This window comes from Hemibagrus wyckioides, linkage group LG07, assembly GCF_019097595.1.
Source record: "Hemibagrus wyckioides isolate EC202008001 linkage group LG07, SWU_Hwy_1.0, whole genome shotgun sequence".
Classification (NCBI taxonomy): Eukaryota; Metazoa; Chordata; class Actinopteri; order Siluriformes; family Bagridae; genus Hemibagrus; species Hemibagrus wyckioides.
The window spans coordinates 23,506,370-23,530,654 of record NC_080716.1 but is presented as its reverse complement, the minus strand read 5'-3'; the positions used below and the strand labels follow the sequence as shown (position 1 = coordinate 23,530,654).

Genomic DNA, 24,285 nt, shown 5'->3' with positions numbered 1-24,285 from the left:
AAACATATTTATTGCTTTTGTCAATTAAACATTGTTAAAGAGTGAGGAAAGATATATTTAATCACAAGTAACATGATATGCAATATAAAATCACTCTTGAATTTAAAATACTGAATGACAATCTGTGTGTGTGTGTGTGTGTCCTTGAAAGTTAAGTCTTTCTGTGATTGTAAACACTGCTTATAGTTTACAGTTTGGGTGCATACACCCATATCAACTTTTGGTACAAGACACAAAGTCATCATGACCATAAGTTAGACAAGACCACAGAACAACATACAGGATACAAACCTCAAGATGATATTTCAGTGTCTATGAGTTAAAAATCCAGGAGTTCACAGTATTTCTTACTCCTAGAAAGGAGAGCAATGAAGTCCACAGGGACATGGAGGGTAATTGATTCTGAACAGAGATGAGGAGAAACAAAACACATTCACAGTTAGTGTGTGGGAGTGCTGGTACATGGCACAAAAGCAAAAGGCATAAAGACCAAGTTGTCCTTGGGCGGGGGAATGAAATTGGAAGTGAAAATTGGGGTCAATAGGTCTAGCAGCGAGGAGGTGGCTTTAGGCGGGAAATATGCTAGGTTTTTTTATAGAGAATGTCTGGCTACACACCTCATTCAAGTCCTCACATCAGCGTTACACTGAAAAGGAAGAGGCCATTGCCACAACATCCTGTCTTAGCGGGCATTTTCTGTTTATCATTTATTTAATTCTAAAGATTGAATGTGCATTCATTACAGTAGTGCACGGGGATCATGACATGAAGTTAAAATAAGAAATTTACTGTAAGATATACATGGAGACAACACTGAAAGATGAGGAAATGAAATAATTTAGTATCATTTCTTCCATGTTTTCACTGTTTCATGTTGATATTATTAACAAGGGGCAAAAAACATAGTTATTGATGGACAGGGACATGTATTACCTATTAGATAAAAACATCAAACCAGTATTTTGACCCTCACAGGTAGTAATAGTAATGTCAATGTCATTAGTAATGTCAATAATGCAAGGGCCTATAAAGACATTAAGAACAGACCCACAAAAGACTTAAAAAATTCTTCATGCTCTTACATATCAGCTGCTTTGTTAATTATATTGCTTTTATGTCACTCTTGAAGTCTCTTGAGACACTGGCAGATATGAAATTTATCCTTATTACTTGTGTGATTTAATCTAATCAGACATTTGCCTTTTTTTTACTCAGCGTTGCATATAAAAATTCTTCTAACAAGCATTTTGTAGTACATTTGTAGTTGATTGTAGTAGTTATTTCAGTGATAAAACATGGTCAAAAGCAAGAGCATCACCAAATTAACTGCATGGTTATAAGCCAATAATGACATTCTAATAAATTTGACCACATGTACCATAGCTGTCTTCCTTTCAGATGATGCAGCAGCATGAGGTTCAAGCACTGATCTGGGTGAGCCAAAAAGCAGTATGTCTGGCCATACTTGGGTGATCTTTAGCTGCGTTGAATTTAAAGCTTTGTGTGTAATTGTTCTCTAAAATCTGCATAGTGCTTTTATCTAAATATTGCTTCCATCTAGGTTAGCATAATTAATGTAGCATAATCTATAATGTATTGTTTTTGTGTTTAATTAAAAATATTTGATGGTTAATTTTTTGTGCAATTAAATATAATAAATAATTAAGCATGTAATTGCAAGTAGGAAATGAATGATCAATTGTTCTAATAAATAAGTGAGCTTAACACCTGGGACAAAAGAGAAACTTAGCTACCTATGATGTTGGTTATTGGTGTGTTTATATTGCACAGGTGGTCCTGACTGCATTAAAGCTGCAGTGTTTGCAGTAGATATTACATAAAAATTGTAACTTAGGGGGGGAATAAACGCTATCAAACATAGCGTTGTAAATTACCCTGATAAGCTTTTATTGGGGATTTGTATCTAGTGCTGTCAGGTCCAATTTGCAGGCAGTTTTTATGTCATCTCACCTCAATATTAAAAACAAATCCAGCACTGAGCAGTGCCAAAGATGGTGAACAAGATGGCAAATGTTACCTATTTGTTCAGAGAGCAATCAAATTACCATTCAAAGTACCATTCACAGACAATCAATTACAAAGAGAGCATCAATTGGGTAATAAAAACAAATACACCAGAAGCAAGCAGACATGTACATTGCTCTCCATACAACAGATCCTGGTGCTATAAGCCATTATACAGCAGCCCTGTAAGCATGAAACACTGAGGGAACACCCCATTTGTCTACAATGTTTTAACTAGCAGTATAGTTACACACACTACATTTTTGAGAGCAGGACAGTGATCCATAAACAGACTGATGCTTGAATGGTCCTTGAATGCGTACCTTGAATGTTTCAACTTTTAGATTAATATGGTGAAGTGCACAGAAGGATACAGCAGATTACATGCAATTAAATTTTCAATCATATTCAAGTTTGAGGTAACTGAGGGTGATACATCCATAAGTGAATAGTTAATATTTTCTGGGTAATTGTTTTTTTCTTATATATAGAATATGCAATATAGATCAATTCTATGAATTATGAATAATGAACAATGTTTAGAACAATACACAAAACAAATAATGTGTTACTAAAAATTAGAAACTGGTCTGGTCCTATTTGTGTAGTTCCGACGTAAGGTCACAGCTCAGAACATTTCAATCTTGGCTCTGTGATGGAGATTATATTTTAAATATTGAAGAATTCCAGAAGTCTATAAGAATTTTGTTTGATTTTAAATTATTTTAGAGTAATTATTTAATAAAACCCTACAAAACCATTTTCATTTTAGTGCTCTGTTTGTTTTTAATTCCCTCTTTACATCATTCTGAGATCCTTTTGAGAAAGCATTTGTCTAATCACCTATAGAATTGTTAGTCTCTTATTCTCAGTTCACACTTTATGAAGGTCCATCTGGCTATAAAGGGCCTGAGATGACATAAGGAAAATAGGAAATAAAGCTCTCAGCTTTATCTGCAACCTTTTCCCTTCAAATAACAAACACCATCATCAGGACTTCATTCTGTAAACGTAGTCAAATAATAGTGAATAATGAATCAGAGTAAATGAGAGTGGAGGTCCTTGAGGTTGTTTCTTCACCCTCTGTCTTACTTGTTCCTTCCTGTAGAATCAAAACATTGAATATGTTAAACCTGAGTGTGCTTATCTAATAGTATTCATATACATTTTTTAATATCGAATTTATTTTCAAATTGGTGAATTGCTTGCCAAAAATTGACATTGAAGCTAAACTTTTTTACTTTCCCAACTTTTCTTTCACCTTTTACCTTTTTTGTAGGTGTTCCCAAGAGGCCTCATTCCTGCTTCTCTCCCAGGAATGTCAAATGGTTCCTTAATGGTCAAGTCAGCAGATTGTGTGAAGCATGTCAAAACAAGCAGGCTTAATCGCGCCCCGGCTGAGAAAAGTGGACCATGCTAGGAAGCTGATCAACCCTAGGGGTCAGCCTGCAATTAGTCCCCAAGGGGGCCAAATTTGAACTCAGCCCACCTTTGGCTCATGCACCTCTGTGACTTCCCCCTTGTCCTCCCTGTCTCTCTTCCACTAATCCTGTTGGCCTCACAGCTGATCCAATTCCTCTCCCCATTCTGGCTGCCCCAGTGGATGATCTATGGCCCAGTGCACCTCACAGTGGGTCACATGATTCGTGCAGGTGTAGAAGGGACCCCCAGCCCCATCACCCCCCAATTAGTGACCCTAATTAGTGAAGAGGCCTCCTGCAGGGTCACTGAACAGGGACTAGGGAGAGAGCGGATGGATGAAGAAAAGAGAAGGAGGTAGGAAAAAAAGGGAGGGAGGAAAGCAGTACAGTGATGCATGGCAAAAGCTGTGGAGGCCAGAACCAGACCTAACACAACAGGCTTAACACTGATTACTTTAACCCAAACAATGAAAAAAAAGAAAATGGAGCATGCAAGTTTCAATTGAAAGGATTTTTTACTTGTCAGTAGACTCTGAATAGTTCCCTGCTTTAAGGAGTCACGGAACAGGAAATGGTATAAATGTATTGTTGAAATGAATTCAATTTCTATAAAACCTAAAATAAAAACTTTGCATAAAGATATACTATAGAACTTATTCAATTCAATTATTAATTTCATATTGACTGCAAATTAAGTTGAAGAATTGCATAATATTCTCTCTTAATTTTATCTTGGATAAATGTACAACATAATAGAAGATCTCTTAAATAAAGGTGTTGCCTACCTTTATTTGTGACACAGCTGTCGGGTCCTGCACCCCTATCCTCAGCTGCTCCACACAAATCACCAGGCCACCCATTTAGTGCTCACTCTCCCCATCCATCCACTCTGTTGAAGAAAAGATGCCAATCATTTTAATTGGCACCCTGGAGTTGATTGTCTCAGCAAGCTTCAGAAAGAGAGTGCAGCTCCAAGAGGAAGGAGGGCACCAATGCATGTGGTTAAACATATTGTGGCCATTTGGGCCTGAATTTTCTTGAAGAGTAACCCAGTTGCCCCCTTACAAAGAATTTTATGTGTTCACAGAATTGCTATAGACAGTGGAAGATGACCTTATACTATCTATAGGAAGGACTGGTAAATTACATAAAGAAAATATAAAGGGTTTTTTCGTAAGTTGTGTTCCTACCTTAGCTGGAAAAGACGTCCATTATTTGTACAAATATGCTGTTAATTAATATATTTGATGCCCGAAAATTATTGCCTATTGCTGCTGTTAAGCATCAGGATTCATATAATAATAATAATAATAATAATAATAATAATAATAATAATAATAATAATAATAATAATAATAATAATAATAATTATTATTATTATTATTATTATTATTATTATTATTATTATTATTATTATCAATACATGTGATATTTCATTCTCAACAACAATTTTTATATTATTCTTCTTATTTTTAATATTGGTTTTTCCTTTTCCCACAAAATTTGACAGAACATATAATAAAAGGTTTATTTTTAAAACAGAGTTTATATATGTTTTTTTATGTTCCTGGGTAAAACGTGATTGTATACATTACACATTTCACACACACACACACACACACACACACACACATACACACACACACACACACACACATACACACAGCTTTTCATACACTATTAAGGCCTGCTACATGTAGGCATGCTGTATGAACCATTTTCAGCAAAAGAATTAAATGACTCTTTTATTGCTGATGAAATCGAGCTATAGCATTCATAAATTGTGGTAACCTTGTGATTTTCACTTAACACACACAAATATTAAATGATAATGTCTTATAGAGGACTGAATATATATTCATGGTCATATATGAATCATATACATTCATGGTCCTATATGAATATGTGGTAAGTGCTAGTGGTAAGCTCAGTGGTTAGGATTCTGTGCTAGTGATGATGAGTTAAAATCCTACTATTGCTCGAGAGTCATTCTGAAATCACTTAATGTACAAAACTGCACAGCTGTGTCTGTATATATATATATATATATATATATATATATATATATATATATATATATATATATATATATATATATATATATATATATTCCCAGCTGTAAATAATTTTTGTAAAAATGTCTTTCATATGAATTCAAGGTAATATTTAATGTGTGACTAATGTCTCCTGTATGTTAAATTGCATGTAGCATATGTAAAGAAGCATATGAAATGAAACATAGTCAAAGACAAATTACATAGACATATATTTATATTCATATGAATAAAAATACATATACATATTATACAGTATTTTGGCTTCCATAGCCTGAGCATCAAAATTGCTCTTTCACCAAAAACACACAAAAAAAACTTATTCCTTTTAAATAAGTGCAAACTGTTAATGTGACAAACAAATGTAAAGCATTTTATAAAGGGCTTTTTTTCTTCTTCTTCTTTTTTCCATCATTACTTTTTTTCTTTTTCACTGTAAGATGACACAATACCAACATGAAAATACTGTGCAAAGACTCATATGGAATATTTACATATGGTTAATGGTAATAGTTTTTCAAATTTGTTTAAAAAAAGAGTTGGTGCCACTTATGTTTTGACTAATGGTTACAGAAAGATTTACTGTCAAGAAATGGTTTATGGCTTGTGTAAGTACAAGAACACTGATTCACACAATCTCATATCTCAAACAAGAAACCAGAAAGAGTTTACATTACAGTCAAACTAGCGTGGAAACGTACATGTAGACCTCTCCTGTACCTAGTTACTTTGTTCTTCGGCTTTGCCGTAGATTTCACAGTGTAATTTTTGTGTAAAGAAATATACTTTAAGTTTGAAACAAATGAGTAGGTTGCATTTTAAAGGAGGATTAAGTGAGGAGTTTAGCACTGTACCTTTTGCCTCACTTTGTTTCAGGCTTGTAATGCTCCTCTCTCGTCCACATACACTTGCTCAAATACATGACAATGCAAACTAATTCATTTTCTTAGCTTAAAATGCAACACGCTTGGGTATCTGAGTGTCAAATAGAAAATCTTTCCTTGGTAAAAAGATTAAACTTCAATAAGACGATTTTGGTATATATAATCTCTAAGCCTCTAAACTCCTCTGTCAGAGAGTTGTAAGCCAAGCAAAAAATAAAAATAAAAAAATAACAGCAGTACAAATTTGCTACCTGTTTGTGGAGGCATAAACAAATGTAACACAGGATGTAATAAGAGAAAATTGTATGAGAATTCAAAGAAAAGGAGAAAACCGCTAGGGTTAGTTTTGCAGTCTGGCAGTGCTGAAAACGTCAAAACCGCTTTAGATATTTAACATTGGATTCAGTAAATTATTAATAGTGATTATTCAAAAAAAAAAACAGTCTCACAACAGTATGGAAACTCATATGGTGCACACAGGATAACAGTAGTGAAAGGGCAAGAGCCTCAATAGATTTACCTCATTTACAAGGGTCAAAGGTTCTCAGACAAAGAGCTCTCGTCTAAGTACCCTAAACAAATTATAACATTCAGTAGGGAAGTCCAGTAAAGTTAAAAGATCAACCAACACTGATTCAGTGCTTAGATTAACAGGAGCAATAAAAAAAATAGGCTACTCTGGCCATGACAGTTTCTAAGACTCATGGTAGCAACAGTGTGACCATGAGCTTTTGAGAAATAACAGAAAAACATTGATTTGTACTGGCTGTATATGTTCTAAGCCTGCAGCTCAATGAGACATCGCCTGTTTGTGACACTCAATGATTTCTGACTTCTTAACTTCAGAGAAAGCTCTGGCTTTCCAGCCACACAAAATAAGAGATATATGTGACAACTAACACTGGAAATGTCTGGATACTACTTCATTTTACCCGGGAGTGAACAGAAAAGTGTTAAGAAGTAAACATATATGAAAATAAAGTGCTTAGATTTCATGGCAATGAATGAGGTGCTACCAAAGGCGTTAAACCTTAAAAAAATATGGAACAAATGGCAAAGAGTTTGATGACTCTTCCTGAGGTTTATTCCACTGCTTTATCAGTCACTATGACAATCAGAGTCACGATGCAAGCTCTAGGTTCAGAAACCAATCAAAATGGTGTAAACATCTAAGAAAGTAGTTCAATACAACAAACAAAACCAGGACTAACCCTAGACTTTACTTTCACTGATTTAGGAGAACTGAGATCATTACATGAAAGTGAATGAACAGACAGCTAAGTGTTGTATTTTGACCCATCAGATTTTACTGTGAATTAGGTTAAACAATGCTACCATGCCTTCCATGAGCTTTGTTAATAAAGAGATATTGTTTAAGGATGTGTGTATATGTAAATAAAATCATTTAGATCCTTTGTACGTTCAGTCAATAAATTATTACTGCAAACTACACAATAATGGACAAATAATACGTATAACTTGTGGTCTGATTAACAAACATAAGTCCTAAATAGTCCATAGCATTGCCTACATTTGGAAACAAGTTACTAACTAGAAGTATGGGAAATAGCACTGATGATTTATCCTTGCAGAATCTATGCTAGACAATTATTTGTGATCATTCAAAGGCAAATTATCTTGGTTGAACTTGAACTGCTTCTCAATGCTGTGAACATACAGAATATGATGCCTAATTCATAACTTCCCATTTTTCTTTTACATGACTGAATTATCAATAATAATAGGTGGCTAATATTTACTAGTATATACTTGAGTGAATCGCTATCCTTAAAATATACAAAACTGGGAGAAGATTTAAGCATATAAGAAAGCACAACAATTTGGCATTATTATTGTGTGTGTTTCTCACAATCCCACCCTTACATGCACACCCAAGAGTAAACTAAACATTGATGATAAAATTACCCCTAATTACAATACCAGTTAAGAGCAGCATAAAAAGTACCACAGGTCCAAACATAGTGATATGATCATTCATTTGTCTTTTTTAACACACATTTGGATACAATATCTGTCGTAAAGCAGTATTTGCCTCTCACAATAACATTAGCAATGGTGATTTTTTTTCTATTACAGACAAAAACTAAGCCTGAGGCTGTTTGCAATGTACGTACACATACACACACACACACACGCACACACACACACACACACATGAGAGAGAGAGAGAGAGAGAGAGAGAGAGAGAGAGAATCAAAAGAATGAAAGAAAACTATGAGCACCTGTAAAGAAGATGGCACTTAAATACAGGGTGCAGAAGTGGTAAATTAAATTTAGTTCACTCTTAATGAGTAAGCAGAGGCTGCAGTCCTTTTTTCATTATCTTACTGTGGCAAAAATGATCAGCACAGCTTGGCAATTTAGGAGTGGAAGGAATTTAAAATGGAGGTGAAATCTCTCCATACTTTTTATTTTTGAAAATCAACTCCTTCCTCTATAGCCTTCACCATAGCTGAGAAACAGAGCAGATTGCACCCTTTGGTAAATGTGGCGCATTCCTTAGTAATTCAAGTCTTTAGGATACTGTCTTCTTCCCACCCAAGTCCCCATCTTTCCTCTCTGTCCTTGTATAGGGCTCAAAAGCTGATGATCCACACCCATAGCTCGACGTGAGTTCATGATGAGCTCCACTCATAAGTGGCATAGAAAAAAGGGATGGGGGTGCTACCCCAAGCCTCGGTGAGGGTGGCGTAGCACCGAGTGAGGATAGAGATAGGCCAAACGTTCCCCCACTACTGGCCACAATCGCTGGAGAAGTGCCTGTACTGCTTACCCCAGAAGAGGAGGAGGACACAGATGGGCCTCCAAGGAGTGAGCCATTGGCAGCATGTGGCGGTGCCAGCAGTGGGTTGGGAGGAGGTGCAGGCACTGACAGCAAGCGCCCCTGCTCAAGCAGACGCAGAATGTTACATGTGGCCAGTGATTCAGAGGTGGATGAAGAGCGCTTGTCTGAGTCCTTGGTCTGGTCTTTCTTCTGCTTGGTACGTCGGTTCTGGAACCAGACTTTCACCTGCGGAATACACAAAAAGTGATTAAACTGATACAATGAAATGCTAAGATGTGCTAAGCAGTTAGTCTAAATTCATATTTAATTATAAATCAGCAGTACACATTATTGAAAATTAACGTGTGGAACATTTACACACACTCCAACATGCTCCCAGTGACTAATTGTATGTGTCAGGATGCCTGAGACAGGAAGGTGATTAGAAGTGCTAAACTCTTTCCTGCTATTGTTCACTGTTAATTAATTCTCTTGTTGATTTAATGTATAGTGTTTTGCAGCAGATGACCTTTAAAACCGAGAAAAAAATCAGACATGAAAAATGCATTCAGGGTAATTTTAATTTTGCCTCCACTTATTAAATTCAGATTTAAAGGAAATGGAGAGGAGGAGCAAGGGCAGTCATGCTACGTTGCATTGGCCTCCAGTAAAAAAAAGTCATTTTGGTGGGAAGTAAAATAAGAATACTGAATCTAGCAATACTGAAAAATACTAGTCTTCAGAGCAAAGCAACAGCAGATTTTATCACTTAAATTAAGCTCCATATATACATGTAATTAACATGAAAAGCCACACAACAGTTGTGAGTGTGAGTCATGACAAAAACAACACACACATAATTACATATCTAATATATTTTTAAAAAAAGGAATCTGTATTTACAATGAATAGTCCAATAAGTCCAGTAAGCACCTCTGTGCAAAATAAGTAGCTGAACAGAGAGCACAGTGGGGATCCACAGAAAAACAAGCAGACAGGAGAAGTGAGATCATGGCCTCGGCTCAGCCATTAGTGCCTGGATAATGAGATTGCTAGTGATCCCACAAGCATGCTGTTGCCATAGACTTAATCTAAACACAAACATATTCTTTGGGTCTGAAATACAAGTGTATATTTCAGCTAAGAATCTTAAGAGGGCTCTGTGAGATTAAATACATACATCCTTTTCAGTTATTTTGGTGCATACTATGTCCACTGCAAGACAAATACTAATCCTGCTCAATAGCTTTTTCTGGCCACTCCCCCTGCCTACCATTCATTCATAGCAGACTTTGATGTGGGTGGAACCACATTTGATATCATAGAGCCAGACCCAAGCAGAACCATCAGGAAAATGATGATAGACAGCCCAAATCTCCTCTATCATACATCTACACTATTGGAATGAAATCCTTTTTAATGAGATCCAGGGTTCAGCCCTGGGGCAGAGATTACAAAAGTGAGATTTGCATGACCTGGATTTCTTCTATCACCAGAAACACTCACATATGTATATCCCAATCTCCTATAGAATGACTTTGTACAGAATATATCATGCCACTGTTCTGAATTGACATGAATTGTATGAAAAGATGAAATAGAAAAAAAGCAATAACAGTGAACACAATAAAAAAACAGGAACTAAATTCAACCTTTCAGAGCTCAAGCTCATAAATCATCTGTCATGTTGTGTGTACACAAAATAAGCCCTGAATGTATAAGCTCGGAGCATTTTTCTTTTAGAGTAAAGGGTGGAAATCCACACATTCTGTTGATTATTCTGTGACATCTTGTACAGGCCTCTCAACACCTTTATATCGTGTGAAACAACTTGACACAATCTAGTTTTTAGGTGGTTGCATCCTAACCTTGCCACCTTGTAGACAATGCAGGTTAGGGAAATAGAGTGCATTGTCCTCAGGAACAGGGAATTGATTTTCTACCATGACTTCACTTACGTCTCATGACCAAGCTCTCAATTAGTTACACAAGTTCTTGCTATGTACTAATGATTAAATTATTTTACATCCACCACCTGTATGTACATTAACCACCATTTACATATCATACTGTAAGAATCATGTGATTGGTAACAGACAATTCATCACTCAGCGGTATTTCGAAATTAAGAATGAAACTATATCCTATTTCTACTATTTCAGTTATTTCTCTATAATGCTCATATCTATATCTTATAATCTTATGCCAACAAAATTTGCCATTAAATTTTTATGGCTCTTCATTATGTCTCCTCACCCCCCATTACTTCTCGTACTCCTCAACTTCTCAACCTGATCATGGCCTGATCCTTAGCTCCATCCCCTGGTATTACTGAGAGGCATGTTGAAGCAGGTTCAGCCAAGGGTCAACTCTGTCTTAACGAAGGGCTGGGAGATATGGCTCGATAAGCTGCCTAAATGCAAAAGCACTTGGACTATTATTAGTTCTGTGCCTCCACACTTACTGATATGGTTTGGCTCTAAAGGCCCGTGGCTTGAAAAGTTGATGTTTAGATAAAGTAATTAGGCTTACAGTGTGTGGGCTGTGAATGAGAAGATGCCTTTTATGCGTTAAGTGATAAAGTCTGAGACAGGCCAAGTGAGCCACAGCAACTTCACTTTTTTATTTATCTAAAATGACCTATTTAGAGTTTCACACTATTTACAACCAGTGAGCCACCACTGCACAAATGTGGATATGTATGTTGGCTCCTATGAAGCAGGTGAAGGTTAAGATCTTTGCTGTCTGACAACCTCAGGATTTAAATTCACAGAACTCGAATTATCAACATAGATCAGTAGATCTAGATCTATTGAGCTACCAGCAGTCTATGAAAAGGGACTAAACCGAATTAACAACATAGCAATCTGCAGACACTACGGATACAGTATAATACACAAGTTTATAATGTTCATAGAGAGGTCAGTGTGTTGATCCTGTGTGCCTGGTCTGAGTGTGACATGTAAAACACATTCTGGGAAATTCCACTGGTGAATGTATCTTCTGGATTAGCAGTTTCTATTCTGCCTGATCCAATCAGGTAATGGAATTACACACTGCCTAGAGAATGACACGACAGGCCTGTACACATGCACTGTGTGAGCACATTTACTCTGAACCAAGACACGTTTCCTGTAGGAGTGGGAATTTCAAATATGAGGATAAGCTATTTGAAGACGAGCCAGCAACTACTGAATTTGTACCAGCAGTTGACTATAACAACTCGTTATACAATGCAATTATATAATTATGTTAAATATTAAAACCCTAAAACCCAAATAGCATGGCCTTTCATTCATTCATCCTCATCCTCAAAAAAGAACCAATGCAGTTTATTCTTGTATCTCACTAAACTTTGTCCCTATGTCTAAAACGTTTTCCTGGTTTCTGAATTAGATTGAATTCAAATATATTTCAGACAATCATCTTTCTTTTTGGTTCTCTTTGGTTTCTAAATTACTGTCTGAGCTGTCTTCTCCTTTTACAGACATTACAGCTATATTAGATACTGTCTGGACTGAATAAAGTGAACAAAAGCACACAGTAGACGCATTCTTTGACTCACCAGTTGGATGACGTGTATGGCTAGTTTTCAGACATGACAAATCGTGACATTTGTTCTGGTACATGCAAGGGATAACAACCTGATTATCTTTTAGAATATTTACAACTACCATGCCAGCAAACTGCCTCCCACAGCATTACAGAAACACTGGTGTTTCTTTTCATTTGCCATCCATCTGTATATAATCACTAGTTCTCCTTAAGCTAAGTAAACAACGGCCAGGAAATGCAGAAGTCATTAAATTGCAAAATTACACAACTAGGTAGCAATAAAATATTGAGTCAGTCTGTTGAAGTATAGTATCACAAAATTATGTGTTTTAAATTTTTCATGGGCTTTTCCTGGAATGACTAGTAGTTTTAAATGCCATTAAAGTGAGTGAAGATTAAGACAAAAGGAAAGGGCTTTAGGTTCAAAAAGAAAATCATGTTCTCATCAAGGTAGTTGCAATATAAACTCCAGAATTAGTCAACCTGTGATGATGCTATAAACTTTCTCTGATGACAACACATGGATTCCAAAACTAACAGGTAGTCTTGGTATACTATTTTTATGTAAAGATTCTGTGTGTAACAAATAACTGTAACAGAATCATGTTTTGGCTATGGGATTTATTCCATGTCTGCTCTTCACAGCAGTTCAGTTCAACTAACAGACTAATAGACACTCAAAACCTCATAGTAAAAAAAAAGTATAAGCTCAAATGGCTTTCTTGTCAAATGCCAAACACCAATATCTTACAAAAACATTCTGTCAAGAACTACAAAAGTAGCATCTGAAAGAAACTCGAATCATTCAAATTTATGTCAGTTGAAATGTGCAACATAAATTCCTATACAGTATTCCATCAGAGTTGGAAAACGTTCATGCAGAACCTAATAAAATACCATGAGCTTCCTATATCACGTTTCTAATACAGGTGTATACTGTATGCTGATCATGTGCTACAGAAACCATTTATCCATAACACTAACATAAGTTAGTATCAGCATACTAAAATGCCAAATAAATTAGGTTTCTTCAGTATAACCTAAAACCAATTTACATTTGAAAGAGAGCATAGCCAAATATGACAAAGAATAACGTGACACTGGCAATAAGATAATTAATGCTCCATGTCTGTTTCACGATATGTCCCCAGTAAAGCACTGTTGCCTGTTGATCCGGGTTTCCCTCTATGATACACTGGCGCGGGGAGCCATCTGCTGGGGTGGCAACCCAGAAGTACCCATGTTCTGGAGTAATGCCAGAGTATATTCACTCGTCCCTGTCCAGGACAGGTATGCGTCCTGTGCAAGTATGGTGATTTGCGTGGGTGAATTCAATAACTGTATCAGTTCTCCGGAAAACCCTAGAAAACATACTCACACAGAGTATCTCACCCAGATTCAGTTTAGGCAAAAAAAAAAAAGGTTTTCTATTTTTAACTCAGACGTCCAAATGGAGAAATAAAATCGTATCACGGTTGCTTCTCTTTTACTGATCTTAGATGATATTAATAGGGTAGAAGTCTAGAATAGATGTCTGTGGACGACTTAAATTTCTTCAATTAAAACGTCTCAGCTTCATGGTACCGTTATGTGCATTATATGTTATATATGGTCTCCGTTTTTCCGTTCTGTTAGTTATATACAAGCATATAATTGCCATATAACTGCATTAAACAATTTAGACAGTTGGACAATTGCATAAAAGTTTTAAGCAAATAAGCCTCTATTTCAAGGCATAAAAATCGAGGTTCACTGATCAGTTAATGAATTTTTCGAACCGATGTCCAATGACTGGGCAACGCCTGGCAAATACTGACTGACACCAGTCCAAAACATCGGAGAAAACAGAGACAAAGTTTGACAAGGTATTTTAATCTAACGCTAGAGTTTATGAAAAGTAAAAAAAAATATATTTATTTATATATAATGATTAAACAGAACAAATAAGAGAATGAAAATAAATGAAAATGCGCTTTGTTATTGGATTCGAACAGAAAGTAAACAGGAAGTTTTGTTGCACACACCCAAAGCCCGTTTTGTTTACCTATAAACATAGTAGGTGATAGGCAACAGTTTATAACACGCATAAATGAATTTATTTTTATTTATTTTTTTATTAGGTCATATCTATTCGCGATTGTTTAAAAAAAAAAAGAAAGAAAAGGTCTAAACTTAGTCCCTCCTAGGTTTTTAAGCAAGTGACGTCACTTAGCACCGAGTTGTTGGAAGTGTGCCATAGCTAATGAATATAAATAAGGAGGCATATCAGCACTTGCAACCTGTCTAAAACGCCCGTGTATATTTAAAAATCCATTTCGATAAATCTTAAATGTAATTGCTCTCTACATTTCCTCTGGACTCATACTGAGCATTTAGGTAAAAGTGAAAAATGTTAGACGACTTTAGGAATTTAAATTTTATTTACTGAAATGCTTTGCATGAATGCTTTAAGAAAGAGTTCAGAGAAAAGATTTTGGGAAAGTGAAGCAGAAATTCTACCAAACTATTTTTGTCAAATTTCAGCCGAAATTAATTATTAAGATTTCGAAAGAATGAGGTGGACTTTACGGTTCTATTAGAAAGCTTTTTATGATTTTTCATTACAGTTTACGTACACATAATATCGGACCTAATAATCCAATATTTTATATGTAATATTCAAGATATATAGTATTATTCAGTTGTTGTTGTTGTTGTTTGTGGTGGCGGTGGTGGTAGGCTGTAGGCAGGGGCGTCGACCCATGATCTGTTGTGCCCCAGTAAAGTTAAATCTCTAAGCGATTTTTTATCTTATTCTTATTTTAATAAGTGCCAAAATTACCTACACTACCTGTTGAAAACAACATATGTGACGCGCTCGTTCACGCACGTGAACTGTGTATGTAATTACTGCAGCCCTCTACGCGCACCCAGCTGCCTGCAGTCAGTGCGTCGGCGTATATTAGAGGAAAAAAAAGAGCTACAGTAATAGGCTACGCCTGAAACTGAAGAAAGTTTTAAAGTAATAAGAAGAATTATTTTGACTCATATTATATCACTGATTTCTAAGATGGATATCTGAAAGATCCTTTTAACAAGCAGAGGTAGAAAAATCCAGAGCCATGATGTGAGTGAGAGAAGTAAGACGTCAGGTTTCTAGGAAAAAAAAAAACTTTTGTAGATCTGTGGCTAGTAAATATGTTAGTTTTCCCCTTAACTTTGACACCTGTGGAGTCATTCCTTACTTACAGAAAACTGATATGGGAGTTTAAAGAAAACGCGTTTTCAACAAAAAATATTAAATCTAATTGAAGGCTTTTTATAAACATTATTTATTAAAGCTAATTGAAGGCTTTTTATAAACTTGTGTTGTAGTTGTCAACGGTCATTCAGTGTGCTGAGATGGCTCCACACGTGCATCTTCCTGTCTTATCAGTTGAGAAGGAGGAGTCTTGTATTGACTTTGTTTACCTTTTGATTATCGATTTAATTCTAAATATAAACTTATTTTTACATTGTTGACTCAAATAAATGTTCTTTAGGCTACCATTATATTATTGTTTGTTATATTTGTGGAAAGCAGAGTACATACATTAAGCATTCAAGAAATCTTTGAGTGATGGGGGGCCCTGGCTGTAGGCTGTTAATATTAAATCGGCGAGAGTTCACTTTTCATGAAGTAACTTTGCAAGGCTGTAGGTGGAGAAACTTTTTAATTCCACGTAAAAATGGGAAATTCTGTTTAAACAGGCTGCTGGGGGAGACGTTTTGTTTTGTTTTGTTTTGTTTTGTTTTGTTTTGTTTTGTTTTGTTTTGTTTTGTTTTGTTTTGTTTTGTTTTGTTTTGTTTTGTGTGAGCTAAATATGAATCTAAAATAGTTCATGGTGTACTGTTCACTAACAAACAGTGGAAATAAAATATTAGTTAAAAAATCTGTTCAGATCTTTTCTATTCCATTAACACTTTTATTGATTATCGATGATAATATTGAGATATAATCATACACAATGAAAAATTGATATTGATAACGTTTTTTACGAAACGCTTTTTACTCGTCTTTTATTTGCCACAATAATTTGCATTAGTTAATGTTTGTCATGTTATTTTTAAATTATACGTTTTTATAAATGTCACATGCAACTTGTTATTAAAAAGCAGTAAATAACCTTTAAACGTCAGAACCCGGTTTCAGCACCTAGGACAGCGACAGTAGCAAATTAACGTACCCAACCTTCACGAAAAAGAAAACGCAATTATTATCATGGCTAAGTTCAGTGTATATATATATATATATATATATATATATATATATATATATATATATACTGAACTTTGTCCTGTATTGTGCTGTTTAATAAAGTAAATGTACTTTATTCATTTATTAGTGTTTGTTTGTTTGCGTTTGCTTGCTTATTTTGTACTTATTGTTTTTTTTTAATTAATTCCATTAGCAGCGTCGTCGGGTGCTTATTTGTGAAAATGTGGAAATATAACAGCTATACGTATATTTTTAAACACTGCTGTTTATTTATAAAAGAACACTTCACTTGTAGGGTGTTTTTAATAGATCAAATCTTTTTGTGAACTCCCACATCTTAACAACGATCAACAATTGAATGAAAAGTGTGAATGCCTTTTGAAAAATGTGATATTAGGAAGAATGTCATACTCCTTTTAATGTATTTTTGTGTTACTTTGGAGTTAGACTGAGTGGGCCAAGTTAACTATTGTTATTTGTTTTGTTTTGTATTTTATCAAATCCAGGTTCATCGATCTCTTCAATAATAGTCCTAAAAATTACTCTTTATAACTTTGTCAAAGAAAATGTAAAGAAAAGTGTTTTGACGCAATGTAGGAAAGGCGTGGACGGCGCGCGGTTAACAGACACTATTCTGTGTGTGTGTGTGTGTGTGTGTGTTTGGTTTGTTGATTGAATGATAAATGTCCCCAACATAACGCCCACTGTGCGAACGCACATTATGAGTATGTAAACGCCAATATCACTCGATTCTGCATTTCCAGACAAAGAAGCTCATTCATTACGATATTATGTTTTGATTACTTTCATCCTGAACTTTAATCATGGACGTATCTAAATGGTTGAAATATAAATTTACAGTTTGACTTCCGTTTTAGATTTGAATAATGATCTCTTTGCATGCTTTTGTATATATTGGTCGAAATATGTTTTTATATCATATGAAACGCTTTTGACTGAGCTATGTCCTACTAACTGTTACTTTCAACACTACTACTCAAGTTTTAAGTCTTCAAACCTTGCTCCAGGTACTTTCATATTTATACTGATAGTGTCTGCTATTTTTATTGATTAATACATCGAAAGTACGCCAGTGAAAGTCTTGTGTACTGTCATATTACTCTCAAAAGTGATTTTGGCCTTTTTCAGGATCTAGATATTAATATAATGTCCGTTATACTATAAATTAAGTTAATCGGTTTAACATAAACATAACATTATTTACTTTCTGCTGACATATTTTAACTGAAAATTCTGCCTTACTTTTAATAGGTTGCTAAGAATGTGCACATTGTATGACTTAAGTCTCTATTATAGCATATAAAATAGGTTGTAGTCTACTTCACTAGCATCGTTTAAGACCGTGTAAGCAGAGCAAAAATGGATGAATGAAAATGTGAATTTTTATATTCCAATTTTCCTGGTGAATAATTGCTGGCAGGTTAGAGCTATCAATTTACATTAAATTGGCATCTAAAGGAAATTCAAAAAAGGTTAAATAAAACACAGCATTTTGCCATTGCATAAACAAAAAATTATATTTGATAAGCGCACGAGGCATAACAGTTAAAAACAAACAAACACAAACAAATGCGGGATAATTCTGTTTTTGTTTTGCCTTCGGTTATTTTTATTTCCTAGACTTCATTTCACTACGTGTATTATATTTTCACTACGTGTTTTATTAGGTATAATAATAATAATAATAATAATAATAATAATAATAATAATAATAATAATAATAATAATAGTGATTAAAGAAGAAGAAGAAGAAGAAGAAGAAGAAGAAGAAGAAGAAGAAGAAGAAGAAGAAACGACGACGAAAACGGCAACAACGACAAAGCCGAAGAATTAAAGATTTCTATAAGGTTTATAAGAAGTGTATCATCACAAAAACATTTCTTTTACGGCAGTGCAACTGAAACTATTTTATTTCTATTATATTATCGGTAATCTAATGAAGTTTGAAATTTGTATTTCCTTCAGTATGATGAGGTGACAAAGTCGGCTTTGTTTTCTGTCCTACCTGAGTTTCGGAGAGGTTCAGTTGGCGGGCGAGCTCCGTGCGCTCTCGCCCCACCACATACTGACAGCGCTGGAACTCAAGCTCGAGCCGGTAGAGCTGCTCGGCCGTGAAAGAGGTGCGCGTACGCTTCGGCCGGTCCAAGTCCAGGCCTTTGGGCAAAACAATCTCACGAATAGTGCCTTTAGCATCTGAGGAATCAAAATACATTTACAGACCTTTAGAAATGTGTTGACAAATTATTCGTTAAATTCGTCAAAATATTAAAAATAGATTTTTTCAAAAATTAGTGTAAACGTTAAGTCAGACTATGAAGTCAGATTATTCAGACTAGATGAATCCTACTACAATAAATACATACATACATACATACATACATACATACATACATACATACATAAATAAATAAATAAATAAATAAATAAATAAATAAATAAATAAATAGACACGTATTTCAAAAGTATATCTTAAATCCAATCAGAAAAAGAAACATACAAAGTACTCATACTTATTTTTGTTTTGTTTGTTTTTTGTTGTTGATGTTTGTTCTCTTTCTATGCAAGGAAAAGGGTTTATTATACACACACGCGCGCGCGCGCGCGCGTATATGTATATACGTATATGCTTACTTAAGCGCGTGCATACAGAGAGAGAGAATGAAAGCATTTGAAAAACTGCTCTAGCCTTTTGTGCTAGAGCATTGGAATATGTGGTTTCTCAAATTTAAACAACTCAAAAATAATGAATAATTATCTATAAACGACAGTGTGATGCTTGGGGGCAGAAGCTTCACCTCTTTTAACTGTCCCCCTGGCAACCACATCAAAATACACATTTAGAAGTATTCTGATATCAGAACCATTTATTGGCACATTCGGCATTTTTGTGTTGATAGATGAGATTTTTTTTTATTATATTTTGGGCATTTCCAACACCTAAATGTTTCTCCTCCCATTAGCACTGGACCTGCTGACCTTTTTATGACCCTGGCTCTCACGCGCTCGATCTGCAGCTTTGCGGGGAGGTGTGTGTGTGTTTGGGGGGTGATCGTTAGCCTGGGGATTGCTGGCATAAAGTTTCTTGTTTTTATAAGCGATTTTCCACAGCGATGAATATAAATAAGCAACCAGCATCCAGTCGGACCGTTTTATCACGTTTATTCAAACACTAATCGTGTTTAAATTACCATTGCGTATTAAACGTGCATTACACTAACCTGTGTTAACTTTTGCTGATTGCTGCAGCAGACACAATAATAACAATTAAATAATAAAAATAAAAATAATAATAACAATAATAATCACCTACACAGGGCACAAACTTCATGTAGTAGTTTTCATGTAGACTGGTACGAAACATCCTGTCTTTACTGGTTGCCATACCAACACTTTACCAGCACAAAGTAAAATTTTTAAAGTAAAATTTTTAAAGTAAAATTTAACATAAATGTTAATTTCCAGCTCTGTGTTTAGTGTTAATTGTAAAAGAGGAAAATTTAGTATAGTTTTAATCTATAATCTCTCACGTCTAATCCTACATAGTCTATATAGCTCATATAGATTGCAGAATTGAGTAGTCATGTTGGAATCTAAGTTGTGTGCAGGGGGAATGTTGTAAGGTTGTTTTAGAACATGCCCTGCTATTTAAAAACTGTACTATTCTCTGCAGTTAGCCATGTAAATTCACACCGTTTACTATTATTATTTAAATGTAGCATGAGGAACAGGCTAGGAAAACAGACAGTGGTGTACCTGCTGCTGTTTTGTCAAATGCAGGATACAAAGTATGGGCAAGTCAATAAGATAATTGTTGTATGTGATGCATTGCTGTCATGCGATGGTCTATATTTCACACTGAATAAAAAATGTGGAGGCAAGAATGATGGAGAAGTACTCTATTGGTTTCTCTCATCATCAGGAAGTTTTCAGAGAAGATCAGGAGATACTTAGCCTCAAGGTACTTAGACAGTACCTTTAGACGACATCTGCCATCTACTGTGGCTTGTGTCCAAAGTTGGTGGGTAAAACAATGAAAGGATCATGTATGCCTAAACTAATTCAAAGATAGCCTTCACAGACAGATAATTAATCACAAATTAATTAATTAAGAAAATAGATAAATAAACACACTTTGTCTCATTTTCCTATTAATGAGGTAGATAAATATTTTACTGACATAATACCATAGTTCATAAGGTACGTATTTATTTAAATCAGATTAAACTGTTAGAGGGGGATTTTAAGCTATCATATGGTCAAGGTACAACATACTTCTCACATGTTACAACAGGGATAGTTCTAACATTTCATTTCTCTTCTTTTCCTTTTAAAAAAAACCTGAGTACTTTTCCACAAACTACAGAAAAAATGTTAGGTTGTTACCCCCTCTCCCCTACTTTGATTTCATTCATTCATTCATTCAATTATTCAGCCATTCGTTCTTTCGTTCATTGACTCATTCATTCATTCATTCATGCGTTCACTTATTCGTGTACATAGACCTTAACAAAACAGCGGTTAACAGATTATTACCATAAAACCTTATTGTTCAGTAAATACGTATTTTTATTTAGAAAAGCAAAAATGTATTACATATGTGTAGGAATACATCTGTACGTTACTGCTTGCTTGTGCCTGGTAATACGGTTGCAAATGTAATATCAGTGCCCTATTATTAGCTTCGAGCTTTTGTAAACAAGCAAGTCACAAAAAGTGGCTACCAGTACAGTAATGCTCTAATCTATTGCTCGAATCTATTGCTCGAATCTATTATTATTATTATTATTATTATTATTATTATTATTATTATTATTATTATTATTAAGAAGTAGAAGAAGAGTTGTGTAGTGTAAATGTAGGGTTTATTATATACGAATAATGAAGAAACAAAAACCTTTAATTTTATAAGATACTTTCTTTGTTTTGAGATATTACTGGAAACTAGAAACTAGACAGTGACGTATGGGAATAATAATATTTTTTTTTAAAAAAGAATAACCATACATTTCATGAAAAATAATACATGCAATTTTAGCAAGCATTCTGGGCCATGGCGTTAAATACATTCCAGATAAGCAGAACGAAAATATTCTGAAGATTTTATCTTACTTACTTCATTCCATACTAATTTCAATTTAGGATTGCACCATCTGGTGCTGTAGTTATATTTAGTTTCTATGTGATATATATAGTCCTATTTAATTTTCATTGTGTGAAATGTATATATCCAGTACGTGGTTAAGAGAGATAAGAAATATCCTATTAGTAGCCTTAATTGCTTAAAAATATAACATTGATGACATTTTTTGTAACGCAGCACTATATCTAGAAAGGCTACTATTCCGGCGGTAGACTATACATGTAAAAAAAAATTCTACGATTTATTTTCACATTTATAATGCTTATTTTCATATTTCAATTTTGTTTTTTTTTTACTATGCAGTGCTTGTTACTCCTGTCCCTGTAAAACTGACCCCTCACCTCGGACTAAAATCCTGCGGCAGTAGTCAGGGTCCACTCCTAACAGTTTGTCGTGTCCGTCCTCGCTGGAGGAGCTCGGGGTGGACGCGGATGTCCCCGCATGAGCGTCGCCGGAACTGCGGCTTCCCACTTCCGCCAGAGTTTTAGCGTCTCCACCGCGGTCGCGGCGCAACGAATTGGGTCCAAAGTGGTTTCGGTCCTCGGTGACTCCATCGCCCATACTCTTAGCTTGGTCAAACATGTATCAGAGGTGCAGCAGTCTTATTCAAGCTTATTTGTCCGATGAATCCTGTTATTTCAGCGGGCACCAAGAAATCTGTCACTACTTGGTATAAAATGGGGGAATCCGTCCCTGAAACACATCCAATCAGATTCCAGTCACGGAAAGACAGGTCCTACCGGATCCGTTAGACATGTTCAGTGTAGGCCAGCCTTCATGGAGTTAAGTGTGGAAAAGAATGAGGGTCATGAGGGGAAGGAAGCCCTACGGACACACGAAACGACCCTCAGCTATAGGGCAGTATTCAGCCCCCTCAAAAGTGCATAGCCCGGTGTATATATACAGAGAGTTTGCTAGGTCAGTGACAGAGCCACTGGGAGGTGCTTCACTGCTTTAACCACGGAAGAGTAAAATGAAAAGACCTAGTGCAAACGGCTGTGGTAAATTCCACAAAACACACACATGCACACACAAAAACAAATACAAATTTCACTTTTTTGCCTCTGGATGTCGTCTGTGCTCAAATCAGGTTCCCCTATTCCCCTCTTTTAGTAATAATGAATTTGGTCTCAGCATAGCCTCTTTGGTAAGGTAAAGGATGCGGATATTTTTCACTTGTTAAGCTATATAGGTTTTTTTGCTCTCAATTAGAGATGAAACGAATATCAGTCGAGTAAAATTTGCTACTTGTGTAACAACACAATTTTCCTTGTAACCACCTAACTGTACGCAGAAGATATGTTTGGAAATATGTGACAGGATACATTTTTAAACTGACAATGAGCTGCTACGCAACTTCCTGTCAGTGCATGAACGAACCGTTGATTGGTAAACAAATTGTAGTAGGGGCACGTTTAGCAGGAGAAGGAGGAGTGAACGCGATGGAGATTACTGGTGTTAAAGAGAGGGGAAACCCGGATTAAGCGTTTTGTATAATCCTGTGTCTTTGTGCGATGCTTGTACCAAGATGTTCTGAAAGACTGAAACAGTTGCATAATAATGTTTTTGAAACGCGTTTAATATGTAGGTTATTTATTTCTTATAGTCGTCGCGTAATCTTTCACCAGTGCTTTAGGATAATTACGTAGTGGCTTATTGCCTTTCGGAAAGGCAGTGAACAGTAAATTTATTTCCACTCCAATAAGGCTGGGAGTTAAATGCAAGGTGTAAATCAGTCTGAGTAAAGAAATTGTCTGAAGTGTGATTTTGCAATGGATTTAAGACATAATAATATATGCTGATATGATTTTTTATGAAGAGTTTCCAATCTCTTGTACCGAGTATTTAAAATGTAATTATTTTCCTGACGTATTTTACGAAATCATATAATAACAATAACAATAATGATGATGATGATGATGATACTACTGCTACTACTACTACTACTACTAATAATAATAATAATAATAATCATCATCATCATCATCATCATATATTTTGTCAGACATTTCTGATATCCTTCAGAATCATAATGCAGCGCCGATTATTGGTCAGTGTTGTGATATTTTGATATATAGCTATACTCAAGCACAAATATAGCAGGAGTACTAAGTGAAAAGTTCATACCAATTCACAATAATTCTAACTCCTTTATGCGCCATC

At 35.3% G+C, this 24,285-nt stretch overlaps 1 protein-coding gene across 2 annotated transcripts; it reads right to left on the bottom strand.

The window, feature by feature from the left end:
- Positions 1 to 139: 139 nt before the first annotated feature.
- On the bottom strand, positions 140 to 23,401 carry vax2 (ventral anterior homeobox 2). 2 transcript variants are annotated; one of them, XM_058394167.1, is made up of 4 exons: positions 22,464 to 23,401; positions 18,988 to 19,175; positions 9,179 to 9,415; positions 140 to 4,335 (listed from the first exon to the last, which is right to left on the bottom strand). In XM_058394167.1, exons 1-4 carry the CDS (start codon positions 22,702 to 22,704, stop codon positions 4,291 to 4,293), a joined length of 711 nt encoding a protein of 236 aa, XP_058250150.1. In that variant the 5' UTR covers positions 22,705 to 23,401; the 3' UTR covers positions 140 to 4,290. The 2 variants fall into 2 exon arrangements, with proteins under 2 accessions (XP_058250150.1, XP_058250149.1); XM_058394166.1 differs by lacking the exon at positions 140 to 4,335 and having other exon boundaries at positions 5,706 to 9,415.
- Positions 23,402 to 24,285: the final 884 nt, after the last annotated feature.